The sequence below is a fragment of the Epinephelus fuscoguttatus genome, linkage group LG16, assembly GCF_011397635.1.
Source record: "Epinephelus fuscoguttatus linkage group LG16, E.fuscoguttatus.final_Chr_v1".
Classification (NCBI taxonomy): Eukaryota; Metazoa; Chordata; class Actinopteri; order Perciformes; family Serranidae; genus Epinephelus; species Epinephelus fuscoguttatus.
The window spans coordinates 1,149,137-1,167,500 of NC_064767.1; the positions used below are offsets into that span (position 1 = coordinate 1,149,137).

Below are 18,364 nucleotides of genomic sequence, written 5' to 3' on the forward strand. Positions count from 1 at the left end.
AGTGCAGACCTGAAGACATCCACAGACCACACTGACTCATAGCGCCACCTGCTGACAACAGAAGTTGGGAATGATTTAGAAAAGAGGCCGGTGCTGGGACAAAAACACGATGTGGACACAGGCTCTAATGGGGGGATTTATACCTCTGCGTCGAATCAACGCCGCACCTATGGCGTAGGCTCTGTGTAGACATAGAGCTGACACCATTTCCCTCAGTGGAAACAAAGCTTTGATTTACTTTAATTTCACAGATAAGAAACAATAAATTGTGAAGACAATAAAGCCTCCACACACTGTGTGTGATTTATCCTGGCTGAAATATGAGCAGAGCAAATCTCTGTTAGCTGCTAGGCTAATTTATACAATGTAAAATGCCATAGGCTTGTGCTAATAACGTTAGCATGTTGTATTTGTGGGGAAAATGTGTCCAGATAAAGACAAGTGTTTGTCTGTGAATGCTGCGAGTTATGGTGAAGCTGATTTGTGTTTGACACTGTCTCTGTTAAGCCATGTTTAATGTGTGTTTAATGTGTTTAATGTGTGTTTAGTGTGTGTTTAATGTGTGTTTAGTGTGTGTTTAATGTGTGTTTTGAATCAACTAAACTTTCCAGCACTTCACAGAAACTCCACCGCTGACTAGTGGTTTGGAGGTGTAACTGCAGAGTGACACAGACACACCATCACACAGGTATAATTGCTCACAGCAGCGTAGGCCTTCAGTCGTGCACACAGTGTCAAGCTGTTGCGGTAACACACAGCCACGGTCACTGGCGTCCCGTCTGCACCCCTGTTGGTCAGAGGGTGTGAGGGCCTGTTCATTCTTCTACAACAGCATGGATCAATAATCTGAATCTGTAAAGGAACTGAAGCTGTCAGATACATGTAAAGAGTATCAGAAAAAGGAAATACTGAAGGAAAGAAGGTCTGACATGTACCTGAGAGCAGTAACAGAGAGTCACTCATATATTTGAGGAATGAAGTGAAGAGAGCGAAGCTGCTGCTGCTGGGAGGGTTCAGAGTCTCAGTCTGGAGGAGTTCACTGTTTTCATTTGGCCTCCCTCCACTGGGTGTGGACACACCCACACACACACACACACACACACACACACAGAATTCAAATTCAAACACAAACTTTATTGTTCCCAGTTGAAAACAAATCAAACCGCAGAGAGTTTCCTGAAAGCAGAGAATTCAAACGTGATCACACCCAAACAACACACACACACACACACACACACACACACACACACACACACACACACAGTTTTATCAGCCTATAGAGGGGAATTCCAGATGGATTCATTCAGCCAGCTCAGAGACGGGCGGGAGAGGAAGACCTCCCACTCCTGTCAGAAAACACACTCTCAAATGCTTTCACTGAAACCTCCTCCTCCTCCGCCTCCTCCTCTCTGTGTTGATCCTTTCCATCTGCTGTCTGGGTGCTGTGACCTTTGACCTGCTCTCACTCAGCTGTCGGTGAAAGTGCTGCTTCAGGAATTGAAGCATGCAGACCTTCCTGCAGTGTCTGAATGCTGTTATTAGCAACAGGACTTTTATTTTGTAAAGGTCAGTTCAGTTGTGCCAAAACCTGCAGTTCCTCTAATGTCCACTTGAGGCTGGCTCCAACAGCGAGTCAGTCCCCACAGACCCTCATGTTAACATGTAGAAACACACGTTTACAGCCTGTTTGGTCTGTAGAGCTCATTTCAACATTGATGACAGTTGTATGAGGCTGAAGTTTTATGTACCTCACATTTCATTAAGGACACGTTACTTTGTACTTTATTCTGTAGCAGTTACTTTATGTTTTGGGTAACATGTGTTTATCTTTAGGCACAAAACCCACTCGTTCATGGTTTAGAATATATTGTGTTTTAAAATACCTGGTTTTGTGGGCTCAGTCCCCGCTGGAGCAGCAGAGATGTCTTAGCAAAAAATGACACTATCCCCGCCGATGGGTTGCTGCCAAACACCCAGGCTTGGTGACTGAGAAGCTGACAGAGACAAACAACCAACCTGGTCTCACTTCAAAGTTGTTAAGTACGGCGCTTGGTCAGTGACTTCTGCCGTCACACACTGACAAATAAAGCCGTCCTTTTACGTGAGCATGATACGCGGCCGGTCGCTGTTATTGCAGCATCCATGTCAACATGGCGAGACAACAAGGAATGTTAAGGTGGTGGAAGTCCAAGTAGGGCAGATGGGAGGGGGGGTGGATGGGTCCAACAACCACCGACCTTCAACCAAGAGGTTGGTGTTCACTTCCTGTAAGATTGTAAAGCCAAACCCTGTTCTTTTTTTCCTGAACTCAATCATGCGTTTATTTTTGAAGGAAAAAAATGTCAATCCACGGTGTTGTACCAACATAGTGCTTTTATTTTGAAAGAGACTGTATGCAAAGTGAACATTTCCTGTGAAAACAGAAGTGTATTTTGAAAACAGATAATGCATGTAACAGGCTAGCATTAGCGTTAGCTCCACCCTCTTGACCAAATATAGAACTTCCAGCTAAAAATAAATCAAGGTGGTGACGGCCGCAATGCCGAACTCAAAGATGAGTCCACAAACCAGAAGGAGACGTCACTATGGCTACATCAATTATTTTTATCCAGTCTGTAAACAAACAGAGTTTTCAGTTTTTGTTAAAATCTAAATCAGGTAGAATTATTTTAGGTATTAGGTATTTTAGTTATTTTTTCTTTAATATTGTTATAATAAAACAAAATATATACAGGTCTTTGTTAAATGGTCAGGGGAAATGCCAAAATTAATTATCTTTTCCCTGTTAATAAAAAACAAAACAAAACAAAAACATTTGAACAATGTTTGTATTTTTGAAAAATAATTAATAAGTAAAAATAAATAGGGGTTTGTATAGAAAATTTCCTACCAAAATACACAATAAAATGTGCTCTATAGAAAAAGAAAAATGTGAATAACAAGACTTTTACTTTGGAAAGTTTAGTTTCGGTCATTTTTAAAAAAAAAAAAAAAAAAATTATGGTGAATTATTTTAAAATGAAGCTCAGGTATCTCAGTTTTAAAAAAACAAACATTTCTTTTAAAAAATATTAGAATAAAAAAGTCTCAATAAATTCTTCTTATTTGTTTTTAATTTTTTGCATTTTTTAAGTACAAACTTTTGTAAAATGGTCAGAAAAAAATTATTTTCTTAACACATAAATAAAAAGACAAATCTGAAACATTTGGACGTCATTTGCATTTTATTTTCTATAATGATAATAAAAATTTTATAGCACTTTTGTTTTTACTATAAGATGCAGTAACGTGTTTCATAAAGAAACAAAAATACACATAAAAACAAGGTAAAATAAGTTTTTCTTTTTAAACTTGAAAAGGAGCTAACCTTTTTTTCAGTTCAGTTTTTATTTCTTAATTATTTCACGTTGTTTGAGTCGTAGAAGCTGTGGCGTGTTTCCTCTGTCGATGTCACGCTGAGTGAAACTCCATGTCTGACGGAGCAGAGCTGAGGTTCATGGAGCTGCTGGAAAAGTGTCAGACACAAACTTCCAGGAAGGTCGATGGAGTGAAAGGAAGGTAAGAGGAGACAAAGAGGGGAAGGAGAGGACAGAGGGAGGAGGAGGGGCGTCCCGGGTCAAACGGGGGAGGAAACACATACCTCCTCCTCCTCCTCCTCCTCCTCTTCTTCCTCCCCCCTCAGTGGAGGAAAATAAGCAGCTGATGGACGAGAGTGGAGGGAGGAGACACTCTGACTGTGACGAGACAGAGAGAAAGTTGTGCAGTGAAGTTGTTGAGAGAAGAAGCCGGCGTGGAGGTTTTTTAAAGTGTGGAAGAAACAGAGAGGAAGAGGAGGAGGAAGGAGCTGACAGAGCAGCGAGGAGGAAAAGTGAAGCAGACGAAGGAGGAGGACTAAAAGCAGACGGATCAGAGGAGGAGACGCTGCTGCTGCTGCTGGCGGAGGGAAACACTCTGAATGAGACAGACGGACAGACTGACAGGAAACAGACGATGAAGAGTCATGTCGTTATGACGTCATCGGATTAACGTGTGGATGACGTTGCTCAGTTTCCCTCGGTGACGCCTCCTCCCTCTCTCGATGTTGTGGATGTGGGCTGATTGGCGGTGGCTCTCTCTCTCTGTGACATCACAGGGTGACAGCGTGAGAGTGGGTGGGGCCACACCAACATGGCCAGCTACCTGCTGTGCTGGGGGGGCGGGGCTCTGGAGGACAGGTACCTGTATGCCCCGCCCTACCCGGCCGTGTACAGGTGAGTCAGCTCAGGGCCCTCAGAGGTCACACCTCAAACTGTGGTCATGAGTCTTTATAAAAACATTGACTGTAAAATAACGGACGTAACTGCTGTGATGTCACCTGTTGGTTTGTAGTCGGCCATTTTGAAGCCTTGAATTCGTTATTCTAAATGTTACCACCACGATTTTTTTGGAGCTGGAAGTGACCATATTTGGACAAGAGGGTGGCGCTAACCCTGATGCTAGCTGCTAGCTTGGTCAACACAGTAAAGTTATAGTTTATGGTTAACTGTTAAATGCTAATGCTAATTTTTGCTGGTGAAAAATGAGCCCAGTCGCCCGAAGAAAATGTTGGCGCTATACCTTTCTGTGAACCATGACAACCCAGCCTCACTCTGAATTTGTCAAAATGCAGTGCTTGGTCAGTGACTTCCAGCATCAGACATCGACGAAAAAAGCCGTCTTTTCACGTTAGCATGATACGCAGCCGGTCACCGTTATTGACCAGCAAATCACTGCCTCTGTCCCTGATGACACAAATGTAACTTGATCAGTTCACCTAATTAATTTATGTTTGTTGTGTTGTTTTCTTGTTTACAGCTCGCTGAGGTTAATGTTAGCTTAGCGGGCTAACTGCAATGTTAAGGCTTTGTTATTGTTGGAGCAACGAGGTAAGATATTCATAACAGTTTCACCATCTGTGTGTTTAAGCGACACACAGATGGTGAAAAGACACAGATATCGGGGCAGTGTAAATTTGGCCCCTGAGGGACATGGCAGCCATTTTTCACAATGGCCTACAGTGCACACTAAATATTCCTGGAAGTTGCAGGAAATGGATTGTTGACTTGGTGATTGCCGAGGTTTGTCTGATTAGATCTGATGTTCCCTCTTTATTCTACACATTAGCTCCTTCTCAACATAATGCCTCCGGCTGCGGCTAACGCCAGCGCAGAGGCATTATGTTTTTGGGTTGTCCGTACATCTGTCTCATCCTTGTAAACATAATATCTCGAGAACGCCTCAAAGGAATTACCTCAAATTTGGCACAAACGGCTAAATCTGTCTCATACTTGTGAAAGTGATATTTCAAAAAACACTTTGAGGGTGTTTGTTTTTTTTTTTTTCAAATTTGGCACAAATGTTCACTTGGACTTAACAATAAACTGATTATGTTTTAAAGGTCTGTGACCTTGCATCCATCTTATTCTCCTGAAAATGATATCTTAACAAGTCCTATAGGAAGTTTTCTTAAATTTGGCACAAACGTTCACTTGGACTCAATAATTCTGGTGGTCATAGGTCACTATGAATTAATCTGTCTCATTCTCGTGAATGCAATATCTCAAGAACGCCTGGATGGAATTTCTTCAAATCTGGCACAAACGTTCACTTGGATTCAACAATGAACTGATCAGAACTTGGTGGTCGAAGGCCAAGGTCACTCTGACACTTTGAGGGATATTTTTCAAATTTGGCACAAACGTTACTCAGACTTGACAATGAACTGATTAGATTTTGAATGTCAATGGCACTGTGACCTTTTCTTTAGCATTCTCGTGACTGTGATATGTCAAGAACATGTTTGGCACAAACGTCCACTTGGACTCAACGATGTACTAGTCAAAGGTCAGTGTGACCTCACAAAACATGTTTTTGGTCCTAACTCAGGAATTCATTCACTAATTCTGACAAAATTTGACACAGATTTCTAACAGTATGAAATAATGAAGGTCAAAAGGTCAAAGGTCAGCTTGACTGTGACATCATCATGTTTTAACGTCATATCTCAGGAACAGAAGGGGAGACATTTGGTCAGATATTTGGTTTTCACTGACATGGATGGAGACTGTCAGAGACACTGGACTGGTGGGCGGAGTCATACAACCACAGGGTGGACTGGTGGGTGGAGTAATACAACCACAGGGTGGACTGGTGGGCGGAGTCATACAACCACAGGGTGGACTGGTGGGTGGAGTCATACAACCACAGGGTGGTGATTCTAGTTTAAGGATGATTCTTAAAAGCTTTTAACCTGAGAAAAATGCAAACAGCAAATTAAAGGAGCTCAGCTCAGGTTCAGACTTCACCGCCTTCCGTTCATATTGAAATGACGTCCAGCAGATTCACTCATAGAAGAACAGAATCTAAACTTTCTGTTGGTGCTGCTTTCATCATGGCACCTTTTACATTGCCTCTTCAAGGCGGGAATCTCACGCCTCGCCATTCTGTATAAAAAGTACGTTTACTGAGGTTGCATGTGCCACCCGCCATGGGAGATTTAAAAGTAGCTGCTAGCAGTTAGGAGCTAACTCAAAGAAGCAGGAGAGCAACTGTTATCAGCTAACTCAAAGAAGAAGAGCAACTGTTATCAGCTAACTCAAAGAAGAAGAGCAACTGTTAGCAGTTAGCAGCTAACTCAAAGAAGAAGAGCAACTGTTAGCACTTAGGAGCTAAATCAAAGAAGAAGAAGAGCAACTGTTAGCAGCTAACTCAAAGAAGCACAACAGTGAGGTCCAGGAGCTCCTTACCCTCCGAGCAGAGGACGAGATCAGCCGCCATATAACAGGGACGCTAAATGATTGTTATTGACATGTGATGTCATTGTTATTGTTCACAAAGCGCTGCTGCTGACACACAGGTTATATGTCACACTAGAGGCTGACGCTGTTGTGTTTAATGTCACGCCTCTTTTGATTCCGTTATGTCGGGCATGCAGGTCTGAAATCAGCATGATGCTGCCGTCGTTTGGTTCTGTGTAAAAATGGAAAGGCGGAGTAAATAAAGGACGTCGTAGCGCCATGTCTGTGCAGCTGACAGAGAATTCACTGGATAAAGTTCAGGGTCGTCTTTAACCTTTAATCCCAGTTAAAGCAGTACTTAGATACTCTGGTAGAACTTTGGCTTGTTGTGCTAACCAGCTGCAACAAATGTCCAACTAAAGGCAAAAGTTATTGATCAGAGGCCAAATGTGCAGCGACCCGTTCTATGTAATATATGTATAATATAATATAAACCTCCATCAGTGCCAAATGTGATGTTTCACAGCCTGCCTGTGTGGGTGGAGGACAGATGTAGGTACAGATCGCTCACTTACACAAGATTCAATCAGGAAAAACATCTTTGCATTGTGGGATACAGTTGTTCAGGTAGACTGGTTTGATGAGATTTTCCTTCTGTTCAACTACATGCTACATTTTGGTGAAATCAGCACGTACTGTTTCGACAGTCGGCGGTTTTGAATGCAGCCTGAGTTTTTTATCCTGCTGTGTTTGTCTGATGCAGATTGTTTACAACTCTGTGGCGTGTTTCTCATTTCAGTCAGTTGGTCTCTGTCCTTCGTTCAGACTTCCAGAGTTTCTGTTTTTCACTTTTACAAACAGAAAATGTTTTAGTTTTGTTCTGGTGATGCAACAGTGTGAAACATGGAAGTCTTTACCCTGTGATTCAAACATTTGTTGCTAGTTCTCGTATCAGACTGCAGCGACACGCCTCGAAGAAGCTTTATCAATAGAAACATGTGGCGGTGATTTATTCACAGTGTTAGGAGAGGAAGGAAGGAAGGAAGGAAGGAGGTGAAGTGGCTCGAGTGTGTAAACCTGCCGTGAAACCAACACTGTCAGCTTTATGTCTCATGTTACTTTTTCAAATTGTAGAATAGTTTGTTTTGATTTGATACAAAACAGCATCATATTAATATTCAGCATTATAATCAGTGTATGAACAATAAATACATGTTTATAACACACTCTAACAGAGCTCTGAGCAGATAGAAGACCATCTTTATTATGTTAGGTAACTATCACAACTTCTATGAAGACATATTTTACATTATTAAGAGTAGCAAGATAAACCTGGAGACTGACACACAACTGATGAAGAATATTCTCAGCAGTTAACCGATGAACAGTTGCCATCCCCTCCGTGAGGACGTATAAAACACAAGAGGAATGTTTATCTTCTTTAAACGTGATGTTGATGAAGCGCACCAGTGAAGTTCGATCCCACTGTGCAGTTATTTGACCCTTGTAGCTTCCTGTAGGTTGGCTTCTTTAAGCTGAATTGAGGGATTGAAAAAGGAGAGGAGGAATAAAACAGTGATGTGTTCGGGGAGGGCAACACTGACTCCAGATACCTTCACTGAAATACATGGACCTCAGTCAGGTCTGGATCTGAAGCAGCTCCCCATGTTTTTCTGCGTCAGTTTCAGTGTTGAACAGGCTGATCTGACTCAGCAGGAGCCGGGCTCTGCTCGCAGGCTTCGCTCTGCGTCACTTCAAACAGAATCCATAATGAACCTTCCTGTGTTTTTTAGTGAATCCAGAGCGTTCTGCTGGATTTAAGGCCCTGCAGGCGGAGCATCTCCGCTGCAGTTTGGGAGGAAGTTTGCTGATGGTTAAAGTTTTTCTACTGAGCATCCATTATAGATCAAGCACTTGTTCTACATGGAGGCCTGAGTGGAACACGTGACAGCTGAACTTTGTTTACCACCTTCTGCTTTCTGACAAAACACACAGCGAAGATCAGAGAGCAGAAGAGAGGGAACCAATATGAGATTCAGATTTAGTTTTACTAGAAGAAATGCATTACATCTGCATGTTAGTGGATACATTCAACTTTACGTTTCAACATACTGTGCTTAACATTTGGTTATTGTTAGGAAAAGATCATATCTTTGCTTAAAATACCTGGTTTTAGGGGCACAATCCCTGCTGAAAAGACAGTGACGAGTTCCCAAAAATACCCATGTTTAGGGGCTTAACATGGGTAAAGAACAATCACATTAGGTGCTTAAAAATCCTCTAGATCGCCAAGATATACCCACATTTGATGCCTCAACAGCTGCTGGAAACCCAGTGAGGGGTCACCACAAAACAATCACATGTGGTGCCTAAACAGCCGCTTGAAACACAGTGACTGGATGCTAAAAAACACCCATGGTTGGTGCCTCAACAGCTGCTGGAAACCCAGTGAGGGGTCACCACAAAACGCTGATGTGTGGTGCTGAATACGCTGCTGGAAAATAGACACAGGTCACCCAGCAGGAAACGCAATGATGTTTTGGTAAAAATCACTGCGTTTCATGGCTCTGTCCCCGCTGCAAACACAGATGTGTTCCTAAAAATGCACCTGTGTTTTGGGGCAGGTGGTGACTGGGCTGTTTTTTTGCAAGTTAAAATTAGCAATAACACAGTTTACCTGAAACTATACATGCACATGCTAACCAAGCTACAGTAGGGTTAGCGCCACCCTCATGTCCAAATATGGTCAGTTCTGGCTCTGGATGTGTTTCCTGTATAGGCCTGTTTCCACCGCAGGAACTTCAGGGTAATTTTACGGGGCCGGGGCCGTTGGTGCGTGTCTCCACCGCAGGAACCGCCCCCGAAGGACAGAGTTCCAGAACTTTAACAGGGGCTAAACAAGTCCCTGCCTCGGAGTAGGTACTCAGAACGGCCCCGAGAAACTCCTGGCTGGGGCTTGGGGGTTACTTGGTGCTGATTGGATATACTCAAGGCGGGATGTGACGTTTTGTAAATAACAACATGGTTATTGTAGATTAGCTGAGCTAACCGTTAGCTGTTAGTGGTGTCTGTAATAACTCAATAAACGGTCCGTGAATAAAATATTTTTAAAAGCGGATATCTTAGTTACAACATGATGGAGCTAGCAAAGCAGTTTTGTGTTGCTATGTGTGGTATTTATTCAGTTTTGGGAAATCACAATGTCTAGAAAGCATCAGCTGACAGGGACAGCTAACAGCAGCAACAAAGCTAACATCAGGACGTCATCTGTTAAAAGCCTCCCGTTGTCGGATACGACATGAAACTACTCCAGTTAGCTCAATCATGTTGTAACTAAGACATCCGCTGGAAAAAATATTTTCTTCACGGACCGTGACCAGAGTTATTACAGACACCGCTAACGGCTAACGGCGCCCCTACATCGCCCCGGTCAAAATGGTCGTGCAACGATTACGTCACATCCAGAGCCCGGTAACTTTACAGGAACCTTCCTCGTACTCCGCTCTCTCAGTGGAGACACGGTGGTTGAGAGGGCCGAGCGAGAGGACGTTCCTGTAGTAGTTCCTGCCCCCCAAAGAGTACCAGGAACTTCTTCAGTGGAAACGGGCCTTTTGAGACAGTGATGTAGCTCATCTATCTGCCTGGTGTACATTTGAATCTCAGATTTAGGGAGGTGCTCAGACACCAGTGGAGGAAGGTGGAAACAACAGTGGGTACAGTGGAGGACGTAAGCAGAATAAAAACACGTCGGAGACGTAGTCATTTTAATTTCCACATCATACGTCATTCATCACCATCAACACACACACACACACACACACACACACACACACACACACACACACTGTAGCTTATTTTACACACCATCCTGCTGACTCAATCACTCCACTCTCTTGCAGCTCCAGCTGTGGATTAATCTGCCACTGAAACTAGTCCCACACAAAGTCACTGTTTGGTCCAGTTTGTTTGATAAAACCTTGGGTGAGCAGCTGTTTGAGGAAACGACTGAGGAGTCTTTGTGTTTCTAGAGATCTTCAGTAAGGCGCAGTGAGCCTCAGACAGGAAGTCGGACCGTGCGCTGGTGTTTGGGTTGTTGTGGTTTCAGACTGGATGAATGAAAGCTGACGGACACACCCTGGAAAATAACAGTGTGTGTCTCGTACTCTTTCTTCTCTCCTTCTCTATATTTGTTTCTGTTTGCCGTCTTTCGCCTCTGATGTCTGATTCAGTCTTTTCTCTCCTTCGCTCAGTGACTCATTGTTTTAATCCTCTTTTCTCTCTGTGCTGGGACGAGTCCTTTTATTTGGCTCTGGATCCTCCGTGTCTTTGGTCAGAGTGAATCTGAGTTTGGAGAGTAGGGTGGAGAATCTGGTTCACATATTTCTGTGCTGGTGGTTTCATCTCTGGTGAAGTCAGTCATAAGGTTGTGTAATAACAGAGTGTGTGTGTGTATGTGTGTGTGTGTGTGTGTGTGTGTGTGTGTGAGGGATAAAATACTGTGCATTAACAACATACATGGATGGATTATGAGACAGTGGGCCCCTGGGCACAAACTAGCAGAGGCCCCTCCACCTCTGCCACAGAGGACCAAGACCTCACAGTGGTTTTACCTCCCTTTGTGGTTGTTTTGTCCTTTTTTGTCGTCATTTTGTGTCTTTGCATCTCTACGTGGATTTATTCTGTCGGCCATTTTGTGTCTCTTCCTGGTCGGTGTGTGTTGAAATGAGCAGAGTTCCCACAAACATGAAAAAACTGGAAAGTCATGGAATTTTTGTAGTTTGTGATGAAATGAATAGTTGGAAAACCTTCTACATGATGTAACATGACAGCAGAGTTATTTTCCCTAAGCAAGCTGCTGACGTAATGTTGCTGTAATATGTGTCAACCCATTATCATTATAGTCCCATCGAAGGATGTGCGATGTCAGGTAAATTAACTCAGACAACTTATTTGCTGCTTGATACAAACGGACAACTGGCACAGTTCTTATTTTATTGACTATCAGCCGAGCCTTCTGCTCTGAGACGCTACATGTCCGTGTGACATAGTGTGCATGCTTTTCTCAAATGAAAATGTTATCATGGGTTCTTGAAAAGTCCTGGAAAAGCTTTGAAATTTTGTCCATGAAAATGCGTGTGAACCCTGTGTGAGGGACGTTTTGCAGGTGGAAGCCAGGTCGGCCCGATTAGTGATACCGCCATGACGACATCTGTCTGTTTATTCAGACTTTTATTTGTTTTGAACATTGTTTATGTCACTGTCAGACACACTGAAGCTTTGATTATTCTGTCAGTTATTGTCAGGAAAAGAACGACATGTCAAAATATGACGCTCTAACAACATCATCCTCACTGTGACCTCGTCACATGTCCACGTTTGGTCATGGACTTTCCACGTCCACATATGACGTCCAAGGTACCCTGGGTGTGTTGGTCGTATCATGCTGACGTTAAAGGACGACTTTTTCATCAGTGTCGTGGTTTGGCTTAAAATAAGTATGATAATAACGTCATGTAAAGTCATGTGCTGTCTGTAACGTAGCTGCTACACAAACGAACACACTATGTTGTTATTAAAATAGCTCGTTTGACTTTTGGTTTCACACAGGAAATGACCTGCTGATTCGCTAACAGACACAATATGTTCGTCGTTAATAATCTTCTCTAATAAACTCTAAAACTGATGAAAGATGTAATTTATTTTTGTAAATGTAATGAAAGAAGCAGCAGACAGTTTTATTGTGTTAATCTAATAATCTGTAATCCATCATCTGTGGGGTTACGAGCTGTTGAATGAGTGGAAGTGGATCAGAGATGGACCGACCCCCACTGCCTGCTGGGTAAAATAAAAAACAAGAGTTTCCTGCCGTCCTGTTGAGTGACGAGGTTATTTCTGTCCTGGATGAATGGGTTTGTGTTGGTGGAGGAAGGAGCGGTCGACAGAAACATCCGGACTCACATTCACACACGAGGAAATATTATGGACACACACTGTCACTGTGTGTTCACTTCCTGAGGCGTTAGTGTGTTCGCTGTTTGAGCGGTTTTTTTATTCTCACTTCTCTCTGTGTGACCACGAAACCGTCCGGCCCACGACCCGCCCGTCAAACCGCACTTCTGTTTTTTCACACATGAAACAATCGAGATGTAACATGTGGATCAGCACGCAGTGACTGTGCTGCGCTCACACCAGTGCTGTGTCAGGGTGAATTCCCAGTAAAACCAGTCAGTGTTAACCAGCTCTTTCCTCCCAGTTCAGTTCCAACACGTCAAGCTGTATTTTAATCATCAGTCGGCTCACTCTGTTCACACCCAGCGACTCATCAGAGTCACAACAACAGCAGAAACTCCCTCTGACTCCACAGGTCAAACATAAAACTTTATTTATACTGACAGACGGAGACGAAACATTCACTGACTGGTGTTGGTCAGAAAAAACATTTGATTTTATCCTATTCCATTTCTTTTATCAACACTTAAAAAACAACAACAACGTTTTGGACAAAAAGATGAGAAATGAGTCATTTTCAAGAACAAAATCAATTTCATATTTACAGTTTTTTGTTTTTTTCTAATTTCCTCACATCAGTCTGAATTCTATGAATAATAATAATAATAATAATAATAATAAATGATGAAAATAATATTCTCTTTGAGGCATAGCAGCTGAACACATCGTCACTTTCAGGGATCGTTCAGTGTTCTGTCGTCTCCGTCTCCTCTGTGGTCGTCTTGTCACCGTCACGGTCAACATTTCCACGGCTTGCACAATCGTAAACTTTTCTGTCGGCGCTGGCGTTTTCGTTTAGTTTACAAGCTGCTACATTTCCATGAGCAACATCTTCTTCCAGTGTCCAGCAGATCTTCTTCTTCGTTTCTTTTTGGACACTGCCGTGCTGTTGTATTCCACAAGATGTGTAACAGCGCCCCCTGTCTTATAACTGTAGAAACACAGATTGACAGAATATCTCATCAGTGGTGGAGATAGTGCGACGTTACTGCTGATGGAAACATTTCTTCATTTGCTGCTTCACAATAAAAGTTTTTACATAACAAAATAATGGGGGACTTTTATTGTGAAGAATTTACAGGAAATTAAATGTGTTTATCGCTGAATTAGCGGAACGTTGTTAGAAGCTTTTTTCAATAAAGACAAGTAGCAGGGAGGAAGAGTAAAATCATAAACAGCCACAGTGAGTTGGTGATGATGATGATGATGATGATGAAGAGCTGCAGACAAACAGCTCACCTCCAACAGGTGAACTTCTTTTACCTGCTGTGCTCTAGCAGGGCCTGAATCAACTACTGCAACTATTCTGATCATCAATAATCAATCTGCAAATAATCAGTTTGATGATTTGTTGGTTTCCTCGTTTTTTTTCTTTTTTACAATTTTTAACTGAACTGACACTTAAAGACGTCCACGAGGACACATATAGGCCATAACATCATCAGCAGATGATTCGATAATGAAAGTTAATTTTAATCTGAGATATCAGAGTTATTCTCCCGTCAGGGACACGCAGGACGTTATACGACAGTTCCAACAGGATGAAGACGAACCTCGATGAGTAAACTGAACTTTATGAGTAAAATCAGTGGAGTTTCCCTTTAAGAAAATAAAACTCTTCTGTTGTCTCTGACCTGTGAGCTAGAGGGTGACATGGGAGTGGATTTTCAGTACAGATGTACCGATACCATTTTTTCCTTCCAGATACTGATTCCGATCCCTGAACCTTAGGTATCTGCCGATACCGAGTACCGATCCGATACCAGCACGTAAAATAAAAATGGATGGGATATGAATTGTTGTATGTCTCAACTTCTAAAACTCAATGTAAAACATTAAGAAATAAATACATAACAGTAGAATGAATGCCATAAATTTCTTTTTTATTATTATTATCCAGTGTTGACACAGATCAAGACACAGGTTAAAGTGCAGCCACACAATTTGGTAAAAAAGACATTTTAAAGGCTACAGTAGAACGCTTTATAAACTCCGCTCTGTTTCTGTTTCGTTTGCCTGTAGCGTGCGTATGCGTAATGACGTGAGGCACTACGTGGTATCGGACTGGTCATAGGCTGTACTCGCCGATACCCGATACCATATTTTAGGCAGTATCGGAGGCATTTCAGATACTGGTATCGGTACAACTCTGATTTTCAGTCCTGTGCCATCCCGCTCCCGTGTTGTGTTTCAGTTACAGTAAAAAATTCTTTAGTACTCCAGACTTTGCTGAAAGCTCTGTCAGGGTGATGCACGGATCATTGTCCTTCACTTTCACCTGTAACGCTGCCTTCCCTAACTCTTCCCACTCCATTTTGGCGGCTGGCTGCACCGTGCGTCAACATCCATATATGTCAAGTGCTGGTCAGGTGGCTGGTTGCTGGTTGGTTGCAGCCAGCCACCTGACAGGAGAGAATAAAAATGAATAAAACAAAACAACAGATCGACCAGCTTTATGTTAAAAATAAGGAAATAGCTTTTATTCATTGTGGAACTGAATATTTGTAAATAAAAACTTGACTATTGTTATTATGATCCTCAGTCCCGCCCATTCCCGTTGACTTTTTTTCCCATCCCGTCCCAATCACATGAAGAATAGTGAAACTGATTCCCATCCCGTGGGACTCCCGAAAAAATGTCAGGCTCTACTGTGAGCATGGCTGGACAGTAAATACTCAGATACTCTACTGAAGGAGTACTTGTACTGGATTCAGATTATCAAGACAAAATATAACAAATAATGATGATGTTTTATTAAAGATGAATCCACCCAGCAGGATATAAAGTCATTAAAATGAGCGGCAACATTTAACTGATTGACACATATCACGTAAGTTACTCTGCAGAATGAGTACTTTTACTTTCACTACTTTTATAAGAGTCAGATTTATCTTGACCTGTAACAGAGTGTGTCTACCCTGCTGTGTTCGTACAGTAAAAGCTCAGAGTACTCGGTCAGTGTTGCTGTTTACCTGAATCAGCTGATCCTCTGAGAGGAAGCTGAAGTTCATGAGGGGAAGTAGACGCAGAGTCCACGCTGAGGTTCAACCACTTCTCACTTTCATTCACAACTCCGACTTCATTTCCTCCTGACGGACGACTTCGTGTTACCGTCTCAAAGAGTGGGTTCATTCAGAGCGAGGCAGCGATGAGGAGCTGATGGAGAACGGACTCGTCTCAGCGGTGGCGGATAGGTGCGTTTGAATTAAAGCTAATTGTCCCGAGCCAGGCTGAAGTGAGAGTAAATGAGGGAGTATTGATCCCTGAGGCGGCGCTGCTCGATGCAGCAGTTATTAATAGACTGTGAGGCTGTTGGAGGAAACAGAACTAACCACAGTGCTGCTATAGAGACATGAATGAGACGCTGCTTTACATGTAGTTTGGATAGATGAAATAATTTGCATCGAGGGCGGGTTCAGCCGGTTCCTTTCTTGTTTACTGACGGTTGTTTGTGTGGAATAATAACTATAACACTGTTTACTGTCAAAGTTTTGAGGTTCATTTGTCTTTGTACAACTTCTCCTTGGTACGGTGGCCGGCCATGGCCAACATGCTGCAACAGCACCAAAACCTTTCTATAGTGAGAGGTACAGAAAAATCCAAAACGGCCTCACCTTCTCAGGCCTCAGTCTAAAGAAGTGTGTGCTGACCTGATAACAGTAGCTAACCTCAGACAAGTCAAGGAGCATTTCTGTTACACCAGTAAGTGTCATCTTCAGACCTCTTTATGGCAGAACATGCACAAACTGTCTGGAAATAAGCCCTTTGTTTCTTTACTCGTAACCACATATTCAGCTTAAAAGGTCTTCAAACCTTTGAGAACTGAGGAGTCGGCTATAACATCCCGAAGACCTCCTTTTTCTTTTACCTATGTTTAAATGTCATGGTGCAGCATGAGGAAAGGTTCATTGATTGGCCCTCTGATTCCCCCCTGGAGGACTGGTGTCAAGGGTTTAAAACGACCTCACGGATATCTGACATGATGGGACATGAACTCCCTGGGAGTCCAGCTCAGACCAAAGATTCTTGTTGAGACCAAACCGTTTTAGATCGTCACAGAGAAAAGTGTCAGCGGTGTGAACTGGCCGGTCTGACCTCGACTCAAGCCGGCTGATGATGTCACCTGACACTCAGCTGGTTTTAAAGCACGTTACCTGTTTCAACAGCCAATCAGCTTGTAGTGAAGTCAGCTGGTCAAGTCAAAATGACCACAGACGGCGTGTTGGCGTGCTGCAGCAGGTGCTCCGTCCCCGCAGAGCCCTCTGTTTCCATCTTCACGGTGTGCTGGTGTCAGACGGTGGGTCGCTGCTGCTGCTGGCTGTATGTGCTTATGCCCCGCCCACACACACATTCTCACTGACTGATGAATTGGCGCTGGTTATTTATATTATTGTGGCGTATTGATTATGAATACAGTCCATCTGATGCTGGTTTTGTTTCAGCACTGTAGCCAGTATCTCACTATCACTATCCTCATTCAGATTTTAAGAAGCTACAAATTATATTCAGCCACAAAATAAGTCGTCCGTCATGCCTGCTGCGTTCATGTATACTGACCTGCTGTAGTTTAAAGGAGGAACTCAGAACAGGAACCAGAACTCTTGTTGCTGTACTTCATCAGCAGAACGAAAATAGGACCTGAAAGTCCTCAGACAATGTGTGTTTGTGTGTGTTGTCAGGGAGCGTCCGGTGAACCGCCCTCCCGAGCTGCTGTACCCACAGGCCGATGTGGCGGAGCGTCTGGCACTCGGCGGCAGCGATGATGCGCTGGCCAACGGCACGAAGCCTGACCTGCAGGCGGCCAAGCGTCTGGCCAAACGCCTCTACAACCTGGACGGCTTCAGGAAGTCGGACGTGGCTCGACACCTCAGCAAGAAGTCAGTGTGTGTTTGTGTCCTGGTCACATGTTGAGTGTGTTCTGCTCTCTGATTGGTTGGTTTCACTCTCCTGTTTGTGTCCACAGTAACGAGTTCAGTCAGATGGTGGCGGAGGAATATCTCAGTAACTTCAGCTTCAGCGGTCTGACCATCGATCAGGCGCTCAGGTCAGTGCAGCAACACAAAGAAACTTCAGTTGAACTCATCACATGAGAACGTTACATTTATTTAAAATGAATAAAACCTGAAAACAAAAGAAACAACAGAAGATTAATTTATTAAAAACTAATTAATAACTCGATAACATGATGTTTCTACAGTCAGAAGCTTCACAGACTGTTTCTGAATGAATCGTTTGTCCTGCAGCTCCGTCATCATTAATCTATAAAAGAAGCTCACATGAAACATCAGTCACATGCTGTTGCCATGACAACATAACAACATGTTTATTAACTCTCACTAACACACATCAAAGTCTCCTGGTTGATTCTGACGTCAGAAAATATCTGACACTTAAATTAAAAAGGTCAGAAGAGTCGACTACGACTCCCAGGGTGCATCTCACTGACAGACAGCCAATCACAGAGCCGCTGCTGTCGGTTGGTGAATAAAGTTTAGTGTGTGTGTGTGTGTGTGTGTGTGTGTGTGTGTGTGTGTGTGTGTTCAGGACGTTTCTGAGCCGCTTCGCTCTGATGGGAGAAACTCAGGAGAGAGAAAGAGTCC

At 43.1% G+C, this 18,364-nt stretch overlaps 1 protein-coding gene across 1 annotated transcript in view; it reads left to right on the forward strand.

Moving 5' to 3' along the window:
* Window positions 1-18,364, forward strand: part of LOC125903045 (uncharacterized) — a 92,219-nt gene that overhangs the window by 38,230 nt on the left and 35,625 nt on the right. The window contains exons 8-10 of the mRNA XM_049599657.1: window positions 17,444-17,641; window positions 17,728-17,808; window positions 18,309-18,364. The exon at window positions 18,309-18,364 is cut by the window's right edge and continues 67 nt beyond it. Of these exons, the coding sequence (XP_049455614.1) occupies window positions 17,444-17,641; window positions 17,728-17,808; window positions 18,309-18,364 (335 nt within the window). The remainder of the gene's footprint in view (window positions 1-17,443; window positions 17,642-17,727; window positions 17,809-18,308) is intronic.